At 42.9% G+C, this 23,201-nt stretch overlaps 1 protein-coding gene across 3 annotated transcripts in view; it reads right to left on the bottom strand.

Moving 5' to 3' along the window:
• KLHL3 (kelch like family member 3) overlaps positions 1-23,201 on the bottom strand; it is a 1,295,653-nt gene that overhangs the window by 1,077,047 nt on the left and 195,405 nt on the right. For all 3 annotated transcript variants that reach the window (XM_069652631.1, XM_069652632.1, XM_069652633.1), the window contains one exon: positions 9,161-9,267. In XM_069652631.1, coding sequence (XP_069508732.1) covers positions 9,161-9,267 — 107 coding nt within the window. The remainder of the gene's footprint in view (positions 1-9,160; positions 9,268-23,201) is intronic.

Genomic DNA, 23,201 nt, shown 5'->3' with positions numbered 1-23,201 from the left:
GTTCACAATTGGGTGAGAGTCCCAGACTCAGTACTTTCCGTGCCCGGTACCCTTTCTTGCGAGGCCTTTGCAAATTATAATATGTACTTCTATCCACATTCCTAATTATATTGTCTCTAGCTTCAACTTTCTTTCCAATCATACAATGGTACTCAGTGTCTTTTTTTCATACAGGTCTTGGACCTTTTCACGTGGTCTCAGGGTTCCTATCTCCCTGTTCAAGCTTCCCCAGCTTCTATTTGGTACTCTTTCCTGTACACGGTAGACTGGGCAAATCGCCCCGGCTTCCCAACACTTCTGCGCGGGCTCACCGGCTTTGTTTGACGTCTTTGTCTTCCTTCACATCCACTGGTTCGGTCTGCCTCCTACCGTCGGCTTGTACCTCCGCGTCGTCTGCCCCTGGGCACCGCGTCACCTCCTTCCAGCAGCCTTCTCTTGTCCTGGTGCTGTGGTGGGTCTGGACGGCGACTCAGCAAAACAGTCTGCTGCCTTAAAGCGTCCCGGCCAGCATCAGGAATCAATTCTCCTTCTCTCCATCTTGGTTTTCCACTGCCTATTTTCAATCCCCCAGCAGTGGTCACATGTTGCCAACAACTAATACACACTGTTCTTTGCAGTCATAGTAATCTTCATTACTCTATCCCTCCTCCTTGTCCAAGTATTCTCATAACGATATGTATGGCTGATTCTGTTACCTTCACTAGGATGTTCCATCCCACAGTATGCCATACATAGATTAGATGCAAATAATTGGCTGTCATCTTCCTTTATAGGATATTCCTGTTTGATTTGACAACATGCCATGGAGGATTGTGGTATTAAGGTGGAGTTATCAAGCTCTAAGGAAAAAGGCGGATACCAGGCTCTACCTAGCAATTCCACTTCCCCTCCCATGAGGGTTGTCTCCCCTCATGTGGTGCTCCCTCAGGGTCAGAGTCAGGTAACTTGTGTCTTACCCATGCCACATGAGGGGCGACTTTCTCAGGGAAAACAGTGGCGACCTTGCTAGGTTTGTCACAACTTCCAAATCTTATATGGAGCATTGCCCTCATTTCACCCTAGCACCTGACCTTTCAGTTGGCAGGTTGTGCTGTACAACAACAAAAAACATCAAATGTACGAACAAAATGCCTGAACTATCAGTTCTGTGCCTGTTGACTGCTCTAATGTTTTCTTTCTGAAACAATGTTTAAAATTTAGCAAGACATAAACCGCGAAGTGTGAATTTATATATGAAAAGTTTTGTGGGACATGCTACAGAAGACAAATACAGTTCTGTCCACCCCTCTATCGCCAGCCATACCTTTCACGTGGCTCATAAGGGGTAATCTGGCAACAGCAACCACTCCAATATAAGTTACTGACGTCAGTTTTGGGCCCCAAAATTACCAATCATTCAGCATTTAAACCTCCTTCCCATTCTGACCACTTCGACACAGACTGCCCCCACACTACTATATCAACAATGGTAGCATAGAAAGGATTACCAGCATATGGGATTGGGTATGTTGATAAGGAATGGGGCAGGTCCTTTTGGGGACAGTGAGAAGATTTTTGTTAACTGTTCTAAGTGTGCGAGAAGGATATTACCATTGAATCAGTGAAGTGAGAAGGACTGGCACTAGTGAATTGACACAATCCCATTTTTTTACATAGAGCCACTGAAGAGATCATCTTGCATCATGTGATCATATTTCTTCAGTCCCTTTACCAGACTAAGGCTACGTTTTGAGTAGCCTTCAGCTTACTGATGGATGATTCCGGGAGTCATGCAAATAGCGCATTGCAATAATCTAGCCAGGAATTGATTAAGGCTCCCATAACTGTCCAATCATTCATAGGTAGGAAGGGCAGAATATGTCTAAGAATAATTATCTGAAGGAAGCAATCTTTCTGGTTTGTATAATGTGGGACAGAAGAGGCCTAGTATCACCAAGGACACATAGATATCTAATCGGATTTGGTGCAATCAGAACTGTTGTCAAGACCTTTGGTAACTGGATCATAGTTGCGATCAGTTTCATAACTGGTGTGGGGCCAAAGATGATCATCTTGGATTTTGACATATCGGGTTGAACCCAGTTACCATGCATCCACTGTTGCATGGCTGTAAGGCAGCTATTAAGCTGTTCAAGTGGAGAATGAAAAAACTCTTGGGTTTCAAAATGAACTGTGTCTCATCGGCATATAATTGGTATTCCAAGTTGTGTGCTTGAATGATGTCAAAAGGACAGCAGATATAAACATTAAAAACAGACAGTGATCTGGGTGAGCCCAGGGGCACCACAAAATGGGCATCAGGCAGAACAAGAACCACCCTTTGGGATCTCCCAGTCAAAAAGGAAAATACCCAAAGAATGGCCCCTTGAGTGACCACAGAAATAATTGTTTGATCAAGATCGCATGTTCCACCGTATCAGAGTCAGAGAGGTCCAGCAAGCAGACCATAGAGCAATAGCCCCGTCGGCTGCTTTGCAAACTTTGCCCCAAATGGACACGAGTGTGGATTCAGTCCCATGAACCATGCAAAAACAATATTGGTAGCAGTCCAAAGGTTTTTTGGGCAGTACAAAGTTTGAATCGGAGAGGAGGCAAAAGATTCTAGGAGTTTCGGTCAAAGCATGCATCAAGGCGGCCTTCAGAGAGTCAGGAAATACATTCTCTATGAAAGAGGAATGAATGATCTTAGTCTGGATCAGGAAAAATGTTTTGGCAAACACCCAAATGATGGTGGGGTGGGGTGGGAATTGCTGGGGAATTGGGAGTCTTCAAAGGTAGTAGTTTAGTCTCAACTTAAGTGCCAAAAGCCACAAAAAAGGAAAGTAGATCATGAGAGGCTGACTTGTTAGAAACAACGATTGTGATTGCCTCGTACCATGCCTCCAGTTGGAGAAACTAGAGCTGATCACCGGTCCTGCAGATATTAAAGAGAAGTCTGGCAATATGATTGGGAGGAAAGTCTCGAATTTCATATTCATAAAAGCAATTTAATAGCCCATATTACACTGAAATAGTGCAATACGTTTTGGGGCTACGTTTGGAATCCCATGGCGAAGGGGCATACGAGTAGAACGTGTGACATTGTGAGATGGCATACACTGGTTACCAGTAAAAAAGCGTATCAAATGTGAAGTACTCTGCATTGCACACAAAGCATTGCACAAACAAGGAGCAGAATTCCTCCAAGACAAGATTAGCCGATATCGCCCAGAAAGGGAACTATGATCCAGCTACGACCTACAAACAGAGGCAAAGCACTACGAAAAAAGGAAATTTGGAGGAACGGCTTTTTCACGTCTAATTACTAACATCTGGAAGAACATGCCCAAAAACATTAGAACCGCAGAAGACCACATCAGCTTCAGAAAACTACAAAAAACCTGGCTATTCAGTACAATGACAATCTCGAAAGGACACTGGCAACAACAACACCACGGACAAACCACTAGAGACTAGACACAATGGGACAAAAGAAACACAAGCAAGATCTTGACTAGATACCATCAAGCAGCAGCTAAAAGGGCCACGCCAGAGACGGATTACAATTTTTTTTAAACAGATTTTGCTAACCCATTTCCTTTCCTGCTCCTCTTATATAACTGACTCCAATACACCATTCCGGGGCTAGCCACACCCACACAAACAGATAACACTACCATATATACACCTAGCCTGAACCACCCACATAGTCCAAAACCCATCATCAACGCAACTACTCACCAAGATGCCAGATTATCTTGGAGCTGTGGCCACAAGTGACTCTGGATCCTTTATGGACACACTATCTAACCAGTGCACGGACCATCCCTTCATAACCCACACAACACACTAACACCAACAATAACTCTACCTCTACCACACACCCGGGGCAAAGAATCTCACCCATACGGTTACAATGCACAAGGCCTCGTATGATGATACCACATGCGAAACAACACTCACAGACGCCAGTTCATTCTGGTTCTGAATCCATCCTCTCACCCTATCCTCACTAATCCCCCCCTACTTCTCTTGCAGAGCCACGCAAGCACCTGGAGTCTGCCCCTGGGTGGTAGCGGTGCGCGGTACAAATGAACATGACATATGACGAGCACATGTGACACTATTAAGTGTTAAGCTGAAGCATAGAACATGTGGGCTCACAATTGTTCAGAGTGCAACACTTTTACTTGCAGGTAACCATTGAGCAGAAAGAGCTACTCATGAATGGCAAGGTGTGACATGGGGGCAAAACTGAATATTCTCCTGAAGCAAAGATAATTGGGTGGCAATGCTAAATGCATTATTACCTAGATTTTTTAATTACTAATAGTTAATGCAAAACATTAATACAAGCATGTGAATAATCTTACCTGGAAGGTATTAAACAAAGAATGTATATGTCAATGGTGTGACTAAGTAACATGGAGTTAAGAGTGCAAGAACAAAGTGAGCAAATATGAGTTGGCCAACCAATAAATGATTAGAGTCATATAGACCAACTGTCCCTTTTGCTTTGCTAAAGAACTAAGAGCATATCTTTACCCTCAGATTCCCAAACACATGGTATACATCGGTCCAACCTTTCTTCCGGTTTTCTTTCTATCTGTACCCAGCCAGCCAGCGGAACCTAGCCCTCTCTCCCTGCTGCAATGACAGCAACCTCTAGTTTTTGTAGGTTTGGACACCAACAGTGCAGAGGTAAGGAACCATTCTATTCATACTACCTTGGTGTAAGACCCCACCCATGGGTAAAAGCAATACTTGGCACTGATAACACCATCTGAATTGTCACCCATTCTCCGATCTGCTGAAATGTGCTCATGTTGACACATTTGTGCCACAGATGACTAAGGATCTAAATCCACTCACATCCTCTTTTCTTTCTCCTCCCTTCAACCTATCATTCACTTCTCTCCCCTTGTGAGATTCCTTCAAAATGGATACTGTCCTATGCACCCTGATTAAACATCTACTGACCGTAGTAACCAAGCATACTTTTGTTCTGCTTCAATTCTCCCCACTACTCTGGAATGATTCGTGTTTAACCTCGCCCCTGCCTTCCTAGAAGATAATGAACTCTGCAACCACTGCCAAACTTGATTGCTCAGCAGACACTCAAAAGAACTAGCGACCAAACTACTACTACCTACCGTAACTCTTTCACCCTTATTTGCCTCAATATTTCTGCTGCTGTTGACACTGCTGATAAACCCTCTCTTCATTGTGCACTTTTTTACCATGGCATCTAGGACACTGCCCTGGTAGTTTCCTCCTCTACACCACTTCTCCGAGCAAGCTGGCCATCTGCTTCAGCTTTTCCAATCACTTTTCTGATGAGAACACAAATATTCCCCTTCCCGCCTAAACTATCCTCTTACAACTCCAACTGCCTCTACTCCAATCCGTCACTGGATGGCACCGTTTTCCCTGATGCTAAACCCTGAATGTCTCACCCCTCATCCCCTGTTCTATATCATTCTCATTAACCACGCCCCATCCCTCAAGGATTGTAACCTATTGGGTCTTTCTGATGGCAACCGTATCAGCCCACCGTCACTGCAATGGCCCCCAGGCTAAGCCTACCGAAGAGCAGTAAACTCAGTGCCCATTAAATCTAGAACTCATATTACAACCCTCATCCTCAACAGGCTGGACTACTGCCCTAGCCTCTTCATGGCACTTGCTACTCATTTACCCCATTAATAAATTAATGCACTCTGCTCCCATTGCTCTATTCAACCTCCCACGTTCTTCACCCACCTCTACTCACAGCCACACCTTTATGATGGCTTCCCTTGCATCACTGGTCCCTCTCCAAATGCCTTCTCTTGCTCTATGAAACATTTCATGAACTGCACCTGTTCCCTTCATATAGCTAACCTCATCTTCCCATATAGCTCACCCTTTGCCTTCCCAAGGCCGTCTCACCCCCTTTGTTCCCACCCAGGCCGTGCACCAAGTCTGATACTTTATCCTCCTGGTTCCTTACTTACAGGAACTCCCTACCCTCTGAAATGAAGAATATCAGCATTATATAGGGCTTCAGAACACCTACTCGCATACAAAGGTGGCCCGCCTCAAGCCGTACAGGGCATGCCCCCAACCCTGTGGTGCACTACCCTATTCTAAACCGAATATCATGTATACATTACTATAAATTGCTGTACATATCAACAGTTGTACTGTTATCTCCCCAATGTCCCCCTCATCCAACTGCAAAATGCTAAATCCACATATCAATGATCTGTTCATGTAAAGTCCTAGAACTAGAATGCTCGGCCTACAGTTGTGACCAACTTACGTTTCAGCTCAAACGTCTATATAATCGCAACAAGATAAATGTGATCAAAAGACATTTACAATACACATCAACATCCCCAAAATCAAATTTACAAGCTCCCAGGCTGTCAAAAAAAAATAAAACGGGGCCATACATTACATTTAAGATACTAGATGTACTGCATTCATATGGACATCAACATCATAGAATTTATTTAAAATTAAATCTCAGAAAAAACAGTGATTGCAATTGATAGTCTACTTCAGCCTTCATTCAATCCCTTTCCTTTTTAGATTTTGGCCGATAGGTGTCACTTTAGCAACCCCATAAGGAACACAAACTATTGCCACTGGTAGATTGCAAAAATATATCAATACACGTCCACCTTTGTGATATCACATTCTCTCCATTATAAAGTTTCTGGCAAATGGAAGGTAAACATTTTGGGCCTGATTTACAAAAATACTTTTGAATTGTGAAAACCCCATAAAAAGGCTTTGTAAATCAGGTCCTTTGTGCGTGCCTTAGTTGCCTCTGCTGTTAGTTTCATGAAAAGTGCCCCAGATACCGGAGGCTTGACAAAGGAGTGTTTTGTTTGCCTTTTTCTATTTGAAGTGTGCGCTTGGTTTTTGTTAGGTACCTTCAGGTTTGATATCTATTCTAATGGTGTGCACTTTATTGATGTCCTTTACTCAGGCAATTACGTTTAATGGGGCATTTAAGCCGGCATTTCACATATGACCACCAAATCCTACTAGCTTGCCATTGCTTGTTAAAAATAAAAGTGCACTCTCAATGGCCAAGCACACTTGACATAGGAAAATAAGAAAAACTGCACTTTTTGACCTGGCCCACACAAATTCACCATATTTGGCAAAGGAACAGTTTGGCCATTTCCAAACAGATGCAAGATATGGTGAAATGTCATTAACACTCAAATCAAATAAGGTGTTCAAAATGTTTTTTTCATATGTTGTTTTCATTAGACACAAGAAAAACCTGCCTTTGGGACCAAAATCTCAAAATAGTTCACTTTGATTTTGAGGTTTTTGGCATGCTTCTTGCATCAATAATATATTTTAAGTAGGAGCTGGAGTGGGAGTTGTATTCATAGTAGGATGGGCTTTGTATTAGCATGCTTAAAGCTTAAAATGAGCTCCCACGTCAATATTTCACATATGTATAATAGTGTTACTGGACAAGAAGTCAGAAGCCAACACCAAATCCTGGTTTCAAGGGAAGCAGTCTCATTCGGACCATTTTATAAGACTCTTGGGCCACGCATTCAAAAGAAGAGCTATACTTTACAGAAACTATTTGAGCCACAGCTCAGCTAGTCTCTTAAAATAAAAGGAGGGACATGGGAGCAGTGCGGAAGATGCACAAACAACTAGGCAAGATCAGGAACAGACATTGGTATAAGTTTATCCAGGATATGAGGTGCAAATTCACAGCTGACCAAAGAGTTAATACGTAATGCAAATTCAAAAGTGTTACCTTTTGAAATTATGAAATGCACATTTCCGCATCTCTCCTCCAAGCGAACCAACACCATGAAGGGGTGGTTTTGAAATGCATAGAAATTCCCTGCTGCCAAGGGTGGGAGGGTCTGTAGGATCTGATAACCTTCCCATTTCTTCTTGCGGGCTGTGTTGGACAATGTGGTAAGAGGTCTCTTTTGCAGCCTAATTTAGGATCCCATCGCTCATATGCTGTCAGTTCGGGGATATCTTGTTATCTTAAGGATCTGCTGGATAACTCTAGCCTAACTTGTTTATATGCACTTTATTTGATAAAAAGAATGTTTTTTTTAAATAAAATAATAAGTTACAATCGAGTTTATGGTTCATAAAAAAAGAAATGCTACTTTAAATCTTCTGAATAAAATCCTAGACATCAAAGACATGAAGTATGTTTTGTCACTACTGCGTTAAAAAGGCATAATGTGAACTATCTTATAGTTCAGAATAGCGAATGAAACTATTACAAGATCTTAAAAACAAACTGCAAAAACGTAGATACTTTATCATAATGTCACTTTTTTCAACATACATGCCAGATTACACACATTTCTCTGCATAGTCTAACATATTACATTAAAGATACACAGGAACCTACTATGCTTCTGGTTGGGTTTTTAATAAATGAATGTTCTAATTATTTACCAATGGTAGTGATCAGCATCTGCATGTGGTAAATTCAGAAACTCTACCTGTATGGGTCAAGGATTAGCCAATTATCCAAAAACAAGTATTACCCAACTATGCCCTGTCCAATAAATGTATTGTATTCAAAATTCATTGTAATCCATTTTCATTAAATGATAGGAACCCAAAAACCATGTGGGTATTGTGCTGTGTTTGTTGCAACTCAAGAATAAGGGTTTGGATTAATTAAATAACTGAGATATTCAGAAGTATTTGAAGGCTGAATGTGCTGAATACAGATAAATAAGCATTGTAATGAAAATAAGGAAATACAAGCAGTAAACAAAACAGGGTGGTTTATTATAACATTTAAATGAAAGGATGTGCAGAAAGGAGATTGAAGGACATAGAGAAGAGACCTGAAGAAGCTCACTAACGATCCACATATAGCATAGTGGCTTAAGAGTCGAACACCTGCAGGATTTTATTAAAGTGGAATTTTGCAAAGATGTAACCAAGGAAATGAATATTGCCCTTGGATGAGGCATTTCCTAGCTACTATATAAATGTAATAAGACTAGCAACATTATATGCACACATGAATTACAATGAATTTTGAATACAATAAATGTATTGGACCACGTACAGTCATTCCTGTTTTTTGGTAGTCTAGCATATTAGCTGTGCATTTCACAACAGCAAGTCACAGAGAGCATCGTAGCAAATTTTGTGTCATTGATGAGAATAGTACCTGTAAACATGGCGTAGAAGTATGGACTACAGGCTGATAGGACGACGCGGTGGGCATCAATCTCCACATCTTCTGCTACAATTACTACATCACAGAGCATCCGTTTACTGTAAAAGAAGTGATGAATCCATTTTGAAATGCATTGGATGGAAGGAGTTTAAACTATGCAAAATGTTCATATTAGTAGCTGTATTACATCAGTAGGCCTCAATCATGTATACCCATTGCAAGAGGTCTCCACCTCTTCCCACCATTATCAGACTTGAGACCTGTCACAGATGGCACAAGAATCACTACAACTCTGAGGCGGTTCAAGGAATTGTATTGAATCATCAATGGGCCCTAGTTCCATCACGCTCGTTCTCTCTTGTCTTGTTAAAAACCTCTTCAATAACCCAGGGGTCCTTAACCCCCAGAGCAGTAGCTACAGAACTCTGACCCCCTACTGTCTACAGCAGACTTACACTCAAGATGATGACCTGACAGTAGTTGGCCTTCTCTGACTGGACACCCTCAGTGACTTCTTAATTGTCCCTACTCTAGCCAGTGAATAGTGTTCTGTAGGGGTCAGGGTAATGTGCCTTACAGGCACTCTGTTGGAAATCATCATGCTCACTCTTTCCCCTCTCTCTCCCATTGCCTCGTTGCTCTCCTCATCCAAATCCACCCACCGTTACTCTCCTCCCTCATTTCTTCTTTGCGGCTCTGATCTCTCACTCCTTCTGAGTCTCGCCTCCACCCTTTGATGTTACCATCTACTCTCTCCTCCACACCACCACTCCCTCCTCTACACCATACTACTACTACTACTAATAATAATAATAATTTGGCACTTATATAGCGCTACAAACCCTCAGGTATCTGAGCGCTGCTTATTATTACCCACGGTGTGTGGTGCTCATTTATCGACCTCGGAAGGATGAAAGGCTGAGTTTGGCCCCGCCGGGATACGAACCTGCGTTAGCAGGTTCTGCACGGATGTCAAAGCGAGCGCTCTACTCGCTGTGCCAGTTGACCGGCTATCCCCACCACCCCCACCATCCTTCCACTCAGTGCCAGTCACTTCATAGTCACTCCTTACATGAACTATACTCAACACACTTGCCACACACACTGCAGTACCACTTTCACTCACATCTCAAAACCTTACCTTCTCCAGAAAATGGCTCCACGCTCTGCCACTCCTTCATCACATCCTCCCTGCCAGTCTGTTCTTCCACCTTTACTGACCTCACCTGTAACCCACCCTTCCTTCTTCCTTAGGTCCCCTTATATAGAGCTCCCCCTCTTTGGATTGGTCTCTTTCCCTGGTGGTCCTGCCTTCCCCACCCGGGAGGTTTCGCATGCAGCCAACATTACAAACAAGGGACTAAGCATTGCAGATTTCTTCCATGCGGGTTCGCTATGAAACAACAACAATGGTGGCCGGGGAGTTTGTGTTCCATTTTGTGTTTGCGGGCTCATCTCCATCTGCCCCAAAGGTAAGTCCTTGGTGCATTGGGGTTAATTTCCTTGGTGGTCATGGGGTTTCCCCCGGCACTGCCGCACACCGCCATGGAGGGGAGCCACTGCACAGCATTCATGCCTCATAGGTAATGGTGGTGGCAATGCTGTGTCTCTTTGTCCCTGCACTGTCTCTTTCAGATCATAGAATCCAGCGGCAAAGTAGGCTGATAGTCGGGTCACAGTCTACTGGCGGAGTGGCACTGGATCATGGCTCACACTTTGGTGTCTCTTGTTGGGCTTCCCCAGGATATTTCTGCAAGTAACAAGAGAACGCCGACAAGTATTGTGTAGCTCAGGAATGGCTCGAGACAAAGGCGTACTGATTAGTAACAGGCTGGTCCTCTCAAATGCCAGTGTCCCTCTCAGGAGTAGGACTGGCACTGGATTGCACCCTGGTAGGGCTTCCACCCCGGCTGAGAGAGGATCCCAGTATCTCTTGAAAAGGCCAGAATACTGGCCTTGTCACAGGCCACTAAAGAGCTTAAAGGCTTCCTCAAGGTCCAAGTCAGGCTAAGAACGTTCTTACACAAGTAAACAGTAACATCTTAAAATGACTATGCTCCCTTTGTTTGAGAGTGTCACAAGCTAGTATTTCTACTTAGTGTACGGCTATGAATTGAAGCCATGAACGACCATTAGTTTTTTATAATTATAATCGTTTTTTTTATAACATGCTTAATACTGAAGAGGTTTCTAAGCGCAGACCCGTGATTCCAACCGGTGTTGCTCTGCATCATCTTGCTTCCAAGACAAGCTTTGTTTGTTTATTTTATTTATAGAGCACACCTGACCCAGGAGTATCTGGGCGTTTGAAGTACAATTATGGTTACAAATTAACAGCAGATGCATAATACAGATGTGTGCAAAATATAGGTAAGCAAGAAATATAGTTAAGCAAGATGCATGAGAACGTACAACTTACAAATAAACAGTTCAGGATGCAAATGATCTGTTGGCGATGCAAGTTGAGCAGATTTTAGTTTCGTTTTTGTTAAGAAGCCATGAGATGACGAGACTTCTGAATTCTGCGAATGGTTGGGTGGATTTGATGTTCTGTGGAAGTGTGTTCCATAGTTGGGCAGCAAGAACCGGGAAACTCGCATAGCCAGCCCTTTTAAGGTTATATCAGGGCACCATAAGGCAGGTGGTGTTGACAGATCTGGTGGTTCTGACTGACAGCTTTTGGGTACATTTGACGGTAATGTAGGGTGGGGCTCGATGGTTCAGAGCTTTGTGGGTAAGGCATAAGGTTTTTAAGTCAATTTTTTCTTGTATGGACAGCCACTTACAGTGTTTTCTGGTAGCCGATATGTGCTCTCTCTTGGGTAGGTTTAATGCTGCTCTAAGCGCATTGTTTTGCAGGATCTGCAGTTTATTGGTTATGGCTTTATTGGCTCCTAGATATAGGCCGTTGCAGTAGTCCAGCTTAGATTGTATAAGTGCTCTGGCCAGAGTGAGGCAACTGTTGGAGGATAGTAGTTGTCTGCAAGCCCTGATCAACTTGCCTGTGTAGGCGGTGGCTGAGGCTGTCACGTTGATCTTTTTAGTAAGATTACAGTAAGCATCGAGGTAAAACCCTAAAGGTTTTTACATCTTTGGCTACGGGTATATTTTTCCCATCTATGTGGATAGTAGTGTATTTGGGACTGAGTTTTAGTAGATTATTGGGTGAGCCGACTAGGAGCAGCTCAGTCTTATCATTCAGGCAGAGGCCATGAGTGGTCATCCATGCATGAATGATGGCGTAGACTTCGTTGATTCGGCAGATGTCTGTCATAGGTGCCGGATAGTAGTAGGAGTATCTGATGATAGGGATAGGGATAGGGTCTGCCCCTGCTGTAGGTGAGAAAACGTGCATCGTTCTGTTGTCAAGGAAAGAGCGTATTGTAAAAGGGGGATGGGTTCAGGCTACCTCTTCCTCTGAGATAATTACAGGTGTGGCACAACTGTAGATGTAACAGATTCTATTACATACAACCTGTATATTTTTTATAATATATTTTTATAATAGAGCACAGACTTATTGTCAAGTGTACAACATGGTTTATTTACACATAGGGGATGACATACTTTACTTGACATATACACATATACATCTAAACTTCAAGTGCTTGTTCATTATATTGTGTCATCATATAATGTAACAGTGAGATAAAATTAATACATATTGACTTGGAGTGCAATGTTACTGAAACATGCACATATCGAGTCGGCACTCAAATGTGTTTCCAGCTACGAACAACAACACGTGTAGATGATGTAGTGCCCTATAGCTTTCCTCAGGACTTGTATTGCCGAGTGTTTTGGGAAGAATTTCCACCCGTGGCTCGTAGTATCAGTGGAACTTTTGCAAGTGTTTTGGAGTCTCAGGGCAGATAATTTGAAATGGCGTCTCTGGGTTTGCCAAAAGAAGATGGAGTCCATAGACTCTAGTTGCATACGTTATGTATATGCTTCCGCAGTAGGGTCAGTGTGAGCTGTACTGCCTGCAGGAACCTCCGGACGTCCAATGCTACGAGCCACGGGTGGAAATTCTTCCCACAACACTCGGCAATACAAGTCCTGAGGAAAGCTATAGGGCACTACATCATCTACACGTGTTGTTGTTCGTAGCTGGAAACACATTTGAGTGCCGACTCGATATGTGCATGTTTCAGTAACATTGCACTCCAAGTCAATATGTATTAATTTTATCTCACTGTTACATTATATGACACAATATAATGAACAAGCACTTGAAGTTTAGATGTATATGTGCATATGTCAAGTAAAGTATGTCATCCCCTATGTGTAAATAAACCATGTTGTACACTTGACAATAAGTATGTGCTCTATTATAAAAAATATACAGGTTTTATGTAATAGAATCTGTTACATCTACAGTTGTGCCACACCTGTAATTATCTCAGAGGAAGAGGTAGCCTGAACCCATCCCCCTTTTACAATATATCCATCCTCCAGATTCCGGCCCCTCTATAAATACAAAAGAGGACCCCCTCTTTCCCCCCTTCTACAATCCAAGGAAAGAGCGTATCCACATGACAGCAGAGTTTGAAAAATGAGCTGCCGATGACAGGCGGTCACATAGTATGTTATGGTCAACCAAGTCAAAGGCTACCAACAGGTCTAGAAGGAGTAAAATGGCAACTTTGTTTTTGTCTTTTAGATCATCAATCTGGCTTTTGAGGTCAACAAGTGCTGTTTCAGTTCTATGTTGTGGTCTAAAGTCAGATTGACGAGTTCCTAGTAGTTTATTGAACTCTAGATAATCTTGTATTTGCAAGTGGGCTACTCTGTCTAAGATTTTTTAATAAGGAAGGGACTGTCGTAATTGGCCTATAGTTAGCGGGAATAGCCGGGTCTAGTGTTTGTTTCTTGAGTGATGGGAGAACCCATGACTGTTTAAGGTTATTTGGGACTAAGGTATTAGCGAATGAGGAGTTTATTAGCTTGGTAATAAAGAAGGTTAAGTCTCTAGCCGCATCTTTTATGATCTGCGCTGGACAGCCATCACCTTTACAATTCAATGGTTTTAGTGAAGTTATAATTTTTTTGTACTTCAGGAATGGATACCTTGTTGAATTTGAAGCCTGAGTTATGGTGTTGGTGGAAGGCAGAGTCGGGCTAGTAGGATTGGCTGAGGACAGTTGGTGCCGTTTGTTAGCTATTTTGGTCTGAAGTCCCGAGATTTTGTTGGAGAGCGCATTTTGGATACTGGTGCACCAGCGTTTATCCTTAATGCTGGTGTCTATAGGGGGGTTGGGGTTTTCTAACTCTCTAAGCATAGTGAAAAATTCCTTAGTGTTAGATCCTGCTCGATTGATTCGATCGTTATAGGTTTCTTTTTTTTGTGGATAATTTCTCTTTTGTATAACGCGGTGGTATTGATAAGGTTGGTTTTGTTTTCTGGGAAGCGAGACAGTTTCCAGAGTGTTTCGAGTTTTCTCTTTTCAGTGAGGAGTAGTTTAAGGTCAGGGGTGAACCAGGAGTTCAGGTGTGCTCTGGGTTTACCTTTGCTTAGTTTAAGCGGGGCAATGGTGTCTATAGCTTTAGTCATGGAATCATTGAAGGTGTTAACCATTAGATGGAGGACAATTGTGTCAGGTAGGGCATTGAGAGTGGGGATGACCAAGGGTACTTTGGTCTCAGCTGTAATATTATGTTTATTTCTGGTGAGACATGGTGGTGCGAATGGGGGCATTATCAACTCTGGGTTATTGACATTGAGTTGTAAGGATAGGAGGTGATGGTCAGACCACACGGTGTAGGGTCCTTAATGGTGATATTGCAATTGAGGTCTGCTACCCAATCAAGTATTCTACCCTTCCCATGGGTAGGTAGGGTGCTTACTTGAGTGAAGCCTTGTTCAGATAGTGCAGCGGCTAGGGAGGTGGCAGGTGTGTCAATGGGGTAATTATAACCAAGGTCGAAGTCACCTAGAATGATATTTTGCATCGCGAGTTTAGTTTTGTTGGCTGCTAGCGATGTGATGTCCTCCTCAAAGGAGCCGGGAGGACCTGGGGGCCTGTATATGAGGTGGATAGTAATGATGTTTTTGGGAGATGTTTGGAGCTTAACTGAGAGGAGTTCACAGGATGTCAGAGGAGAAGAGGTGGCCAATCTCATGTCTAGTGTGGATTTGAAAATGATGGCAGTTCCTCCTCCTCGAGTATTAGGTCTATCAGCTCTGATGGGGTATTTGTCTGGGACAGCTAGAGTGAGGGAAGGGCCTGGCGCGTCATGCAGCCAGGTTTCTGTCACAGCAAGAAAATCAATGTTGTTGGTCAAGATGAGGTCTGCGATCTCAGTTGCCTTGGCAACGAGGGACCTGGCATTTAGAAGGGCTTCTTTTATAGGTAACTTCTGGGTGCCTTTCTGGTTGGAGGTGTTGGCGACTGAGCTATACTACCCGTGACCTCTGTTATGTGTCACCTCGATTAGCTGCAAACAAAAGGTATAGTCGAGTGCTTCATTCAAAACTAAAAGAGACACCTGAGAAAGCGTGTACACTAAGATGAGAAGGAAGGTGAACTCAGCCCAGTTCAACGAATGTGGGAAAGGACAACAAGTCTGGGAGCTTGTCAACCCATAAATGCACCAGGCCAAGGACAAAAGAAAGTGGTTCCGATCACCAGGCTGAACTACATAGGTTCAAGATGAGCGAATATATCCTGGGGTAGCTTTGGACTTGCAAACTGCTCGCCCAAATCCATGGGTCCCATCTTGTCACACAAGTCGGAATTAAGACATCAGTAACCTAATTATGGGGCTCAACAAACAGACCAACAGAATAATTATTTAAGGAGTGGAAAGAATTATGATCCTACCATCTTAGTGTTAAAAGACTTTGTGGCAAAAGTCTAGGGGAAATTACATGCACCTCAGCCGAGAGAATGATCCCAGAAGGACGCCAACCTTACCAATTCCAAGAGCAGACGTTTTGGAGCACTTCCAAGATGTAACCTCAGAAACAACCAGGCAAATACTGCATGGAAGTTGGCTATTCTGAATTGATTTTAAGAATGTTAATGAGACCTCCTGCTTCAACACCTATCCAATGCCACAGATCAAAGAAATGATTGAAAGAATAGGTACCTACACTAATATTTCAACACTGGACCAGACCAAATATTACTGGCACAGCCCTCTTGCATCCAAAAGTAGGCAAAAGACTGCCTTCACTATTCCAGATGCTACCTTTTAGTCTGCGTGGAGAAACTATGCAGGAGCCTACCTGGACAACATCAGTAGTAGTCAAACATTTAGTGAGCAGATAAACGTTTATCTGGGCTTATTGGTGGCAAAAGGCCTTTTGAAACTGCAAGAAGGGAAAGTCGAAGCTGTACGGAAACTCCCATTGCCAACAGACAAGGATGTGCAGGCATTCTTGGGATTAGTCAGGTACTGGTGATAATTCATCCCCAGGTTCTCAATTGCTGGACCCCTAACAGAGTAACTGAAAGCACTGCAGCTCCGCTAACTGCAATGTACAAGCCAGAGCAATGAGGCCTTTGAGGAATGTAGCCTTCCCTATGCAATTGCTCTCTCCTCATTACGTCTGATATCTCCCAAAATGTTATCCTCAAAATAGATACCACATGGATCAGGCTGAGGCCAGTGAGTAAAGTGGTTATGAATGGCCTATTATATTCATTAGTTGTTAGCAAGAGTAAGAAACCAAGTGACAGTTAAACTAGAGTCTCTCGCTGTTAAGGGAGCTGTTGAAGGCTTAAGATACCTCACAGGCCAACACTTTCAGTTACTCACACATCACCCCTCTTTAACCCGATTGGTTAGGAATAAGGAGACCAATGCCCACATTTTAAGGTGGTTCTTAGCCTTAGAACCATATACTTTTACTGTCATTGGTGCTTACAAGCAAATGACGATTTTCTAAGTCAATATCCCCTAAAGCCCCAGCAAGGTACGAAGGGGAACAGGTGGATGACCGACACAGAGGGTGGTCATAGAAGACTTACAAGGGCCTCCAAACCATCCTAAGCCTTGTTTGTTAGAGTGATCCTAACTTCTAGAGACATTTACTAAGGTTCTTAAGAGGGGATGTGCAAACCATAAGAAAATCATGGGGAACTAAAGAACCCAGTTTGTGAGCACCTGCTACAGGGCCTCTGCAACCTGAAGGACAACAGTTATGAACATCAGTCTGGGAAACAAATTTTGTATGTGGGATGGTCTGCAACTTGTTCATCATACACAGTGCAAGACTCACAGTCTTTCCCATAAAATGACAGTCTGCTCAAAGCGAAGGTTAGAGCCACTGAATATGACCACAGTACCATCCTGGAGTCGGCCTAATCAGCAGGAGGCCCAGTGAAACTCAACAGTGCAACAGCGCGAAAGGCCTCTAATTGGCCTTGGTACTTGGAGCCGTGATGTGGCCTGCAGAAGAAAGTTTTATATGGGGAAGTAATGAAGGTAATGATTGGGCCTGGCCTATCCAATCACACTAAGTGATGCAGTTGTCTGGGGTTTCTCTATTACTATCCGAATTACACATGCATCTAGCATGCTTCTACCAAATCCAAGCAGAGCCCACAGAAAGGGAGTTGTGGGAGGTAGGTGTGAGAGAGCAGAAGCATAGGGGAGGCGGAAAGCGTGGTTTAGAGCATGGTGTAGTAGCAACTTGGAAGAGTTTTTAGGAGAACAAAGGATGTGCCCAGGGAAAAGAGATGGAGATAATAGATGGGAGAGGAGAGAGAGAAGAAAGTAAATCGTCATCAGAGGAGAGCAGAGGAGGAACAGAATGAACATCAGAGAGGGAAGAGCGCACAGAGAGGAAGCAGGAAGAAGAGAGAGTACAACTGTGGCGGCCTTTAAGACTTCAGCCAAAAGTTCACTGGTAAAGTGGTGGTAGGGTGGTCAGGATAAGGGCAAGAGATATGGTCTTGCAATACTATAGGAAAACCTCCTGTTTTGTCAGCTATCCTAGTTAGGTGCTCCCTAACAAAACACACCATTTCTTTACTTAAGGGATTGGTGCACGCAGGTTATGGTTTGTTTCATCAGCAACAGGAGGCAGACCACAGTAATACATTGGAAAAGTATGACTTGCAAACATATATAACACCCAGAGACTGGGCTTGCCAGAGGTTGCTATGCCAGTCTCTAGCTTGGTGTTCCAAGGTCAAGCCACTCAAAAAGCGTGCCTAGAATGGCACACAAGGTTTTGCTATTCTCCACAGTAATAGCAATTCAAGCATGGCCCCTCCCACTCATAGCACAGGGGTGTACTGCATGATACAGCAGCAGGTAAAGGAATGGATAAAAGCACCATATTTGCATAGTGGGCCACTGGGAAATACAGAGCGCCCTACCAGTTAAGATGTGCACTCGGTAACATTAATAATGATAAATTCTACTGAGTGAGTTTCCCTCCCAAAGGTATGCAGAAATCCACAATTTATTCCAGCCATTAACCATGGGGACTTTAAGTGGCAGATGCTTGTCTGAGATCAAGACAAATTTATGAAAAGTAAGGCAAACACGCAGTTAACCAGTGGGTCGAGTTGCGTTGTAGAAATAATTGTTAGCTCATAATATCTAGAGGTAGTTGGGAATGCATTAAAAGGACTCCAAATTTGCACTCGCCACTAGCCATTTACTAGTGATATTTGACATATGGCGAGTAAGAAATAGTGCGCTGTGTCTATGTGAGCACCACACACCGTGGGTAATAAGCAGCGCTCAGATACCTGAGGGTTGTAGCGCTATATAAATGTCAAATGCCAAAAAATTATTATGTGGAAAACTGAGGGGGAAGGGGGCAATTAACTTTCTACTTTGCTAGCAGCATGCAGCTTGAATCGTTTGCCATCGATTTATCAAAGCAAGAAAAATAATTTAAGAGGTGCAGTCACAATGAAGAAAATTCTCAAGAACTGGACATGTACGATTAAATTAAGACACAGATTATCGGTTAATTATTCAGAACCAATCTGCTGCTTTTAATTATTCAGAACCAATCTGCTTTTTCTTTTTAGAACAAATCTTCGAAAAATGAACTATTGTACACATTTGAAAGCATTCCGTTTCAGGAAGCAGGCATGTTTTTGTTTATTCAGCCTGTTGTCCTTTTCTGTCTTTTTTATTTCACATTGTTTCTGTTTCACACGAATAGAAATCTGCATGTAGTTAGTAGATCTATAAATCGTCACTCGTAAAAAGAGATTTGAATGTGAATGACAAAAACAAATGCCAAGAACGTGTAGAAAAAACGAGCAGCCAAGTCATTTAGACAATGGCAATGCAAAGAGGTGGCAGAATCAGAAAGGTTGCACCTAAAGTGGGAAGGGGAACATCTGAGCGCATGACAGCTAACGTTTGAAACACCAAAACCATGGCCATTGTTGGAAGGCAAGAGTGCGTTGAAAAGAACTGAAATGGTTGAGGGAGGGTTGGCAAAGGGCAGCAGGCTCTTCCCTTTGATTGAGAATGACTAGGTCAGTGCTCCTCAAGTACAGTGTGTGTGGCGTCACGCAGATAGACGTGCTGCAACACACATGGCGTGAAAGCTGGTCATGTTCCCGAATTGCAAATTGATGAATCAACAGTCAGCACAAACTAAACTCTACTAATCGGAGACGTTTTTATGGAAGGGCAAATGGGGCACATGCCCAGGGCACCCACCTTGGAGGGGGCCGCCCACAAGGCTGCCAGATCTGAAGTATGATTCCATTGTTCAACAGACTTAAATAGCACACGCCAGGAGATTTGATGGCATGCTGCTGTGGCGCTCAACCTATTGCCTGTCTGTTTTGACAAGTACATTCTGCATTGATCCATTAATCATGTTATGATTTCTATGTTCACTGTGGAATACATAGTTTGTGTGTTCTGTATGGCACAACTTCTGTAGAATTCTTTCCTTCTTGTGGGAATTATGTTGATCATGTGCAATAACCAAAGTTGAAATCCATATTGATAAATTGAGGCCCACAATGGTTCAGATTTTCGCTCAATGTGTTAAGCACTCATTGCAGAGATATGTGTTCATATGAAAGATTAGAAGAGCACTTTCCAGCAAGGCTGGCAGAACCTTTCCTATGTCTGATGCTTATAAACCTACCTGCATATGTACTTGGTTTTGCAGCATAGGTGGTGCTAGTATCAGCAATGTTCCTGCACCAGGTAGGGGTTGCTATAAAAACTAACATGTCATTCCTATGGTGAAGGTCTAGAAATCGGTTTGTTCAGATGGGGCGTTCTAAAACCTAGGCAATCCACTCCAAAGATGAGCATAAACTATTAGTCCGAGAGATGAATAAAAGACTGTGGAACCAAAGCGTTCATACTTGTATCCTGGCTTTGCCAGCAGACGATATAGTGATCCTGGTCAAAACATATATATCTTGCATTAGTGTGCCGTTTTCTGTAAGGTTTGCCTTCATTCATGCTGGTGGCATCGTGTAGCTTATTACTTGATCCGTCTTCTTATGTAGGCCATTTGAGTGGAAGGGGGGGGGTAGACAGGAGAGAGCGGACCAGATGTCGTACGTCTTGGGCAAGCATATTTTAAGATCTTCTCGTTTGACACAAAAAACGTTTTGCTTTTTGTATAAAAGTCAAATGTTTTTCTGCATGTTTATGAATGACAATTTCAGAAGCCATTGTTTTGGAAGTATTTAAAGAATAAAAGTACAAAAGACATACCTAGATTAAATCTGCTAAATCACATCGATTGGTATGCTGGTACTTCTATACATCCCCTGATGATGGAGAGAATGAAGCTAGAATCATACCCATTTTGCGCAACACCCTTCTGTAATATTTTGGTTTTAAAAATGGTCAGGTTTGGAAATGGGATTTGTGTACTTTGCAAGTCAGTTTTATAAAATTAGATTGTTTTAGTACATGGTAAAAGCTGGAAAAGAAAGTGTTCAAATGCAGGAATTGCAGAGTTGGCAAAAATTCCAGCTTCACCCCTTGAGCAATGTGTGATCCTGGGCATCTCATTTAATCTTGTATTGCCTAACCTCTCAGAATTGCCAGTCCCTAAACCTTTCAAAATTGTCAGCCCTTCAGAGCGATTTCCTTCTTAGGGTATGATCCTCATAAATATCTTCCTTCTCGAGCTCTTCGCTCATCCGTCTCCAACTCCCTTAGGGTCAGTCGCTTCTCCAAGCAACGAGTTGGTGGTAGATCTCTCTTCGGCTGGGGCCTCCCTCTGGAACAGCTTCCCTGCCTCCCTGAAACTTGAGGAGAACCATCTCTGGTTCCGGAAGCACCTCAAAACCTTCCTCTTTGCTTCTGCTTTGTGTCCTCCTCTCCCCTGCTGAACTCCTGGCTGAAACTGCACTGGTTACCTGGCCGCCCTCTGATCTCGGGCCCAGGTCCCCTTCCCCCGCCAGTTGCACACCTGCACTGCCTCCCTGGCAAACCCTGCACTTGGAAACTGTTTTCTGTGTCCCTACATTCCCCTACCAGCACTTGACACCTGATGTCTGCACATACCCTTGCACTTGCCACCAGCTGGCCTTACTTTTACATCGTTTTTTATTTATTCTATTCCCCCCCCCCCCCCCCATCTACTGCACTGTCCCCACCCCTTTCCTCTCCCGCACTTCCCCCTTCCCCTGCGCAATCTGAATTACACCTGGCCTAGTAGGATCATTGTCTGTTTTCCCTCTGGTCCCCCTCCCTTGCAGCATCGCGCCTTGAAACACTTGTGTATAGGCACGTTATAAATGCCATATATCATAAAAGCCTCACTCATGGTTTCGCTGGCTATAGGGTTGCTTCCACTGTAATAGTGAGGATTGATATACTGCACACCACAGGTACTTGTTCCATTCATCTCTAATGGCAACACTATTTGAAAACCATGTCCCACTTCTAATCTCAGTCTGTCAGGATAGAGGCCCCTTCCGGTTAGCTTCTAATCTGCATTCACTACCCATGCTGTGCTATGTGTAGCTTCCACCTTCCTTACAATTGGTCTACTCTATCCATGCTTGAACACTTTTTAATACTACAGGCGGCATACCTTCCGGATGCTATTGATAAAAAGTATCCTGTTTCTATACTAGGAGAAGTAACCTCTTCGTAGATTATTAATGTTGGCCTTCAAATGCTCCTTGTTTATCATTCTGATTAGAGCAAGAATGAAGAGGCTAAGGGGACTTCCAGGTAGTAAACATGCTTATTTTGATTGCTGCAAGGCGGCATATTAACCTATGTGTTATGCTCACGGTGGGGTGGGGAGGGTGCCACCAGATATTCTTTTTCACTTAATTCCTTTGGTTTGGTGGAGGGGGGCCCCAAAGATGCTCATGCCCAGGGCCCCACAAATGCTTAAGATGGCCCTGCTACTAATAGCAATTGTATGTTTTCTTGATGGAGGGGCTCCACAAAATAACATTTTCCCTTCTGTAAACAACAATTACCTGGGTGAATAACTAGCAGAAAGTTTCCGAGTTTCATGCAAAACACAGAAACTGCTAAAGCGTATATGCTAGGGCTTCTAACACCTCAAAAATCAAAAAAATAAAATGTAACAACTGTTTACTTTTTATTGACCGTGAAGCCCTAATGGCCATCAGTACTGATCAATCGATAAAAATGGTTAACTTAATGAAATCAAAAGCCCTAAATGTTTATACATTTAAAATTATTTGTGAAGAAATGGGAAATGAAATCATTCTCTACTACCTTATACTGAAGTAAGCTGACTGTTTGAATATTCTCAATAAAACGTTAACTTGAACTTCAGAACGAAATTACATAATTCTCAATATTTTGAAATCAAATAGATATGAAATAGTTTCATGAATGTCTGAGCTTGATTACGCGGCAGATGTTTCCAAACACTTAACAAATTAAACCACCAGATAGAGGGTGCCGATGAAATAAGACTAACGTATTTATACTCATTGAATGGATTTAGAGCAAAGTCGCAGCTAGAGCATGAGAAAATAAAGAGTGTCTCACTCGAGATGTTTGAGTGGATACAGAAGGTAGAACAATACAACACATGGAAATGTTCACAAGTGGATGAGAAACATTTGATCATGATCCA

Source organism: Ambystoma mexicanum, chromosome 3p (genome assembly GCF_040938575.1).
Source record: "Ambystoma mexicanum isolate Mex_15411 chromosome 3p, UKY_AmexF1_1, whole genome shotgun sequence".
Classification (NCBI taxonomy): domain Eukaryota; kingdom Metazoa; phylum Chordata; class Amphibia; order Caudata; family Ambystomatidae; genus Ambystoma; species Ambystoma mexicanum.
This window is presented reverse-complemented; position numbering and strand designations above follow the sequence as displayed.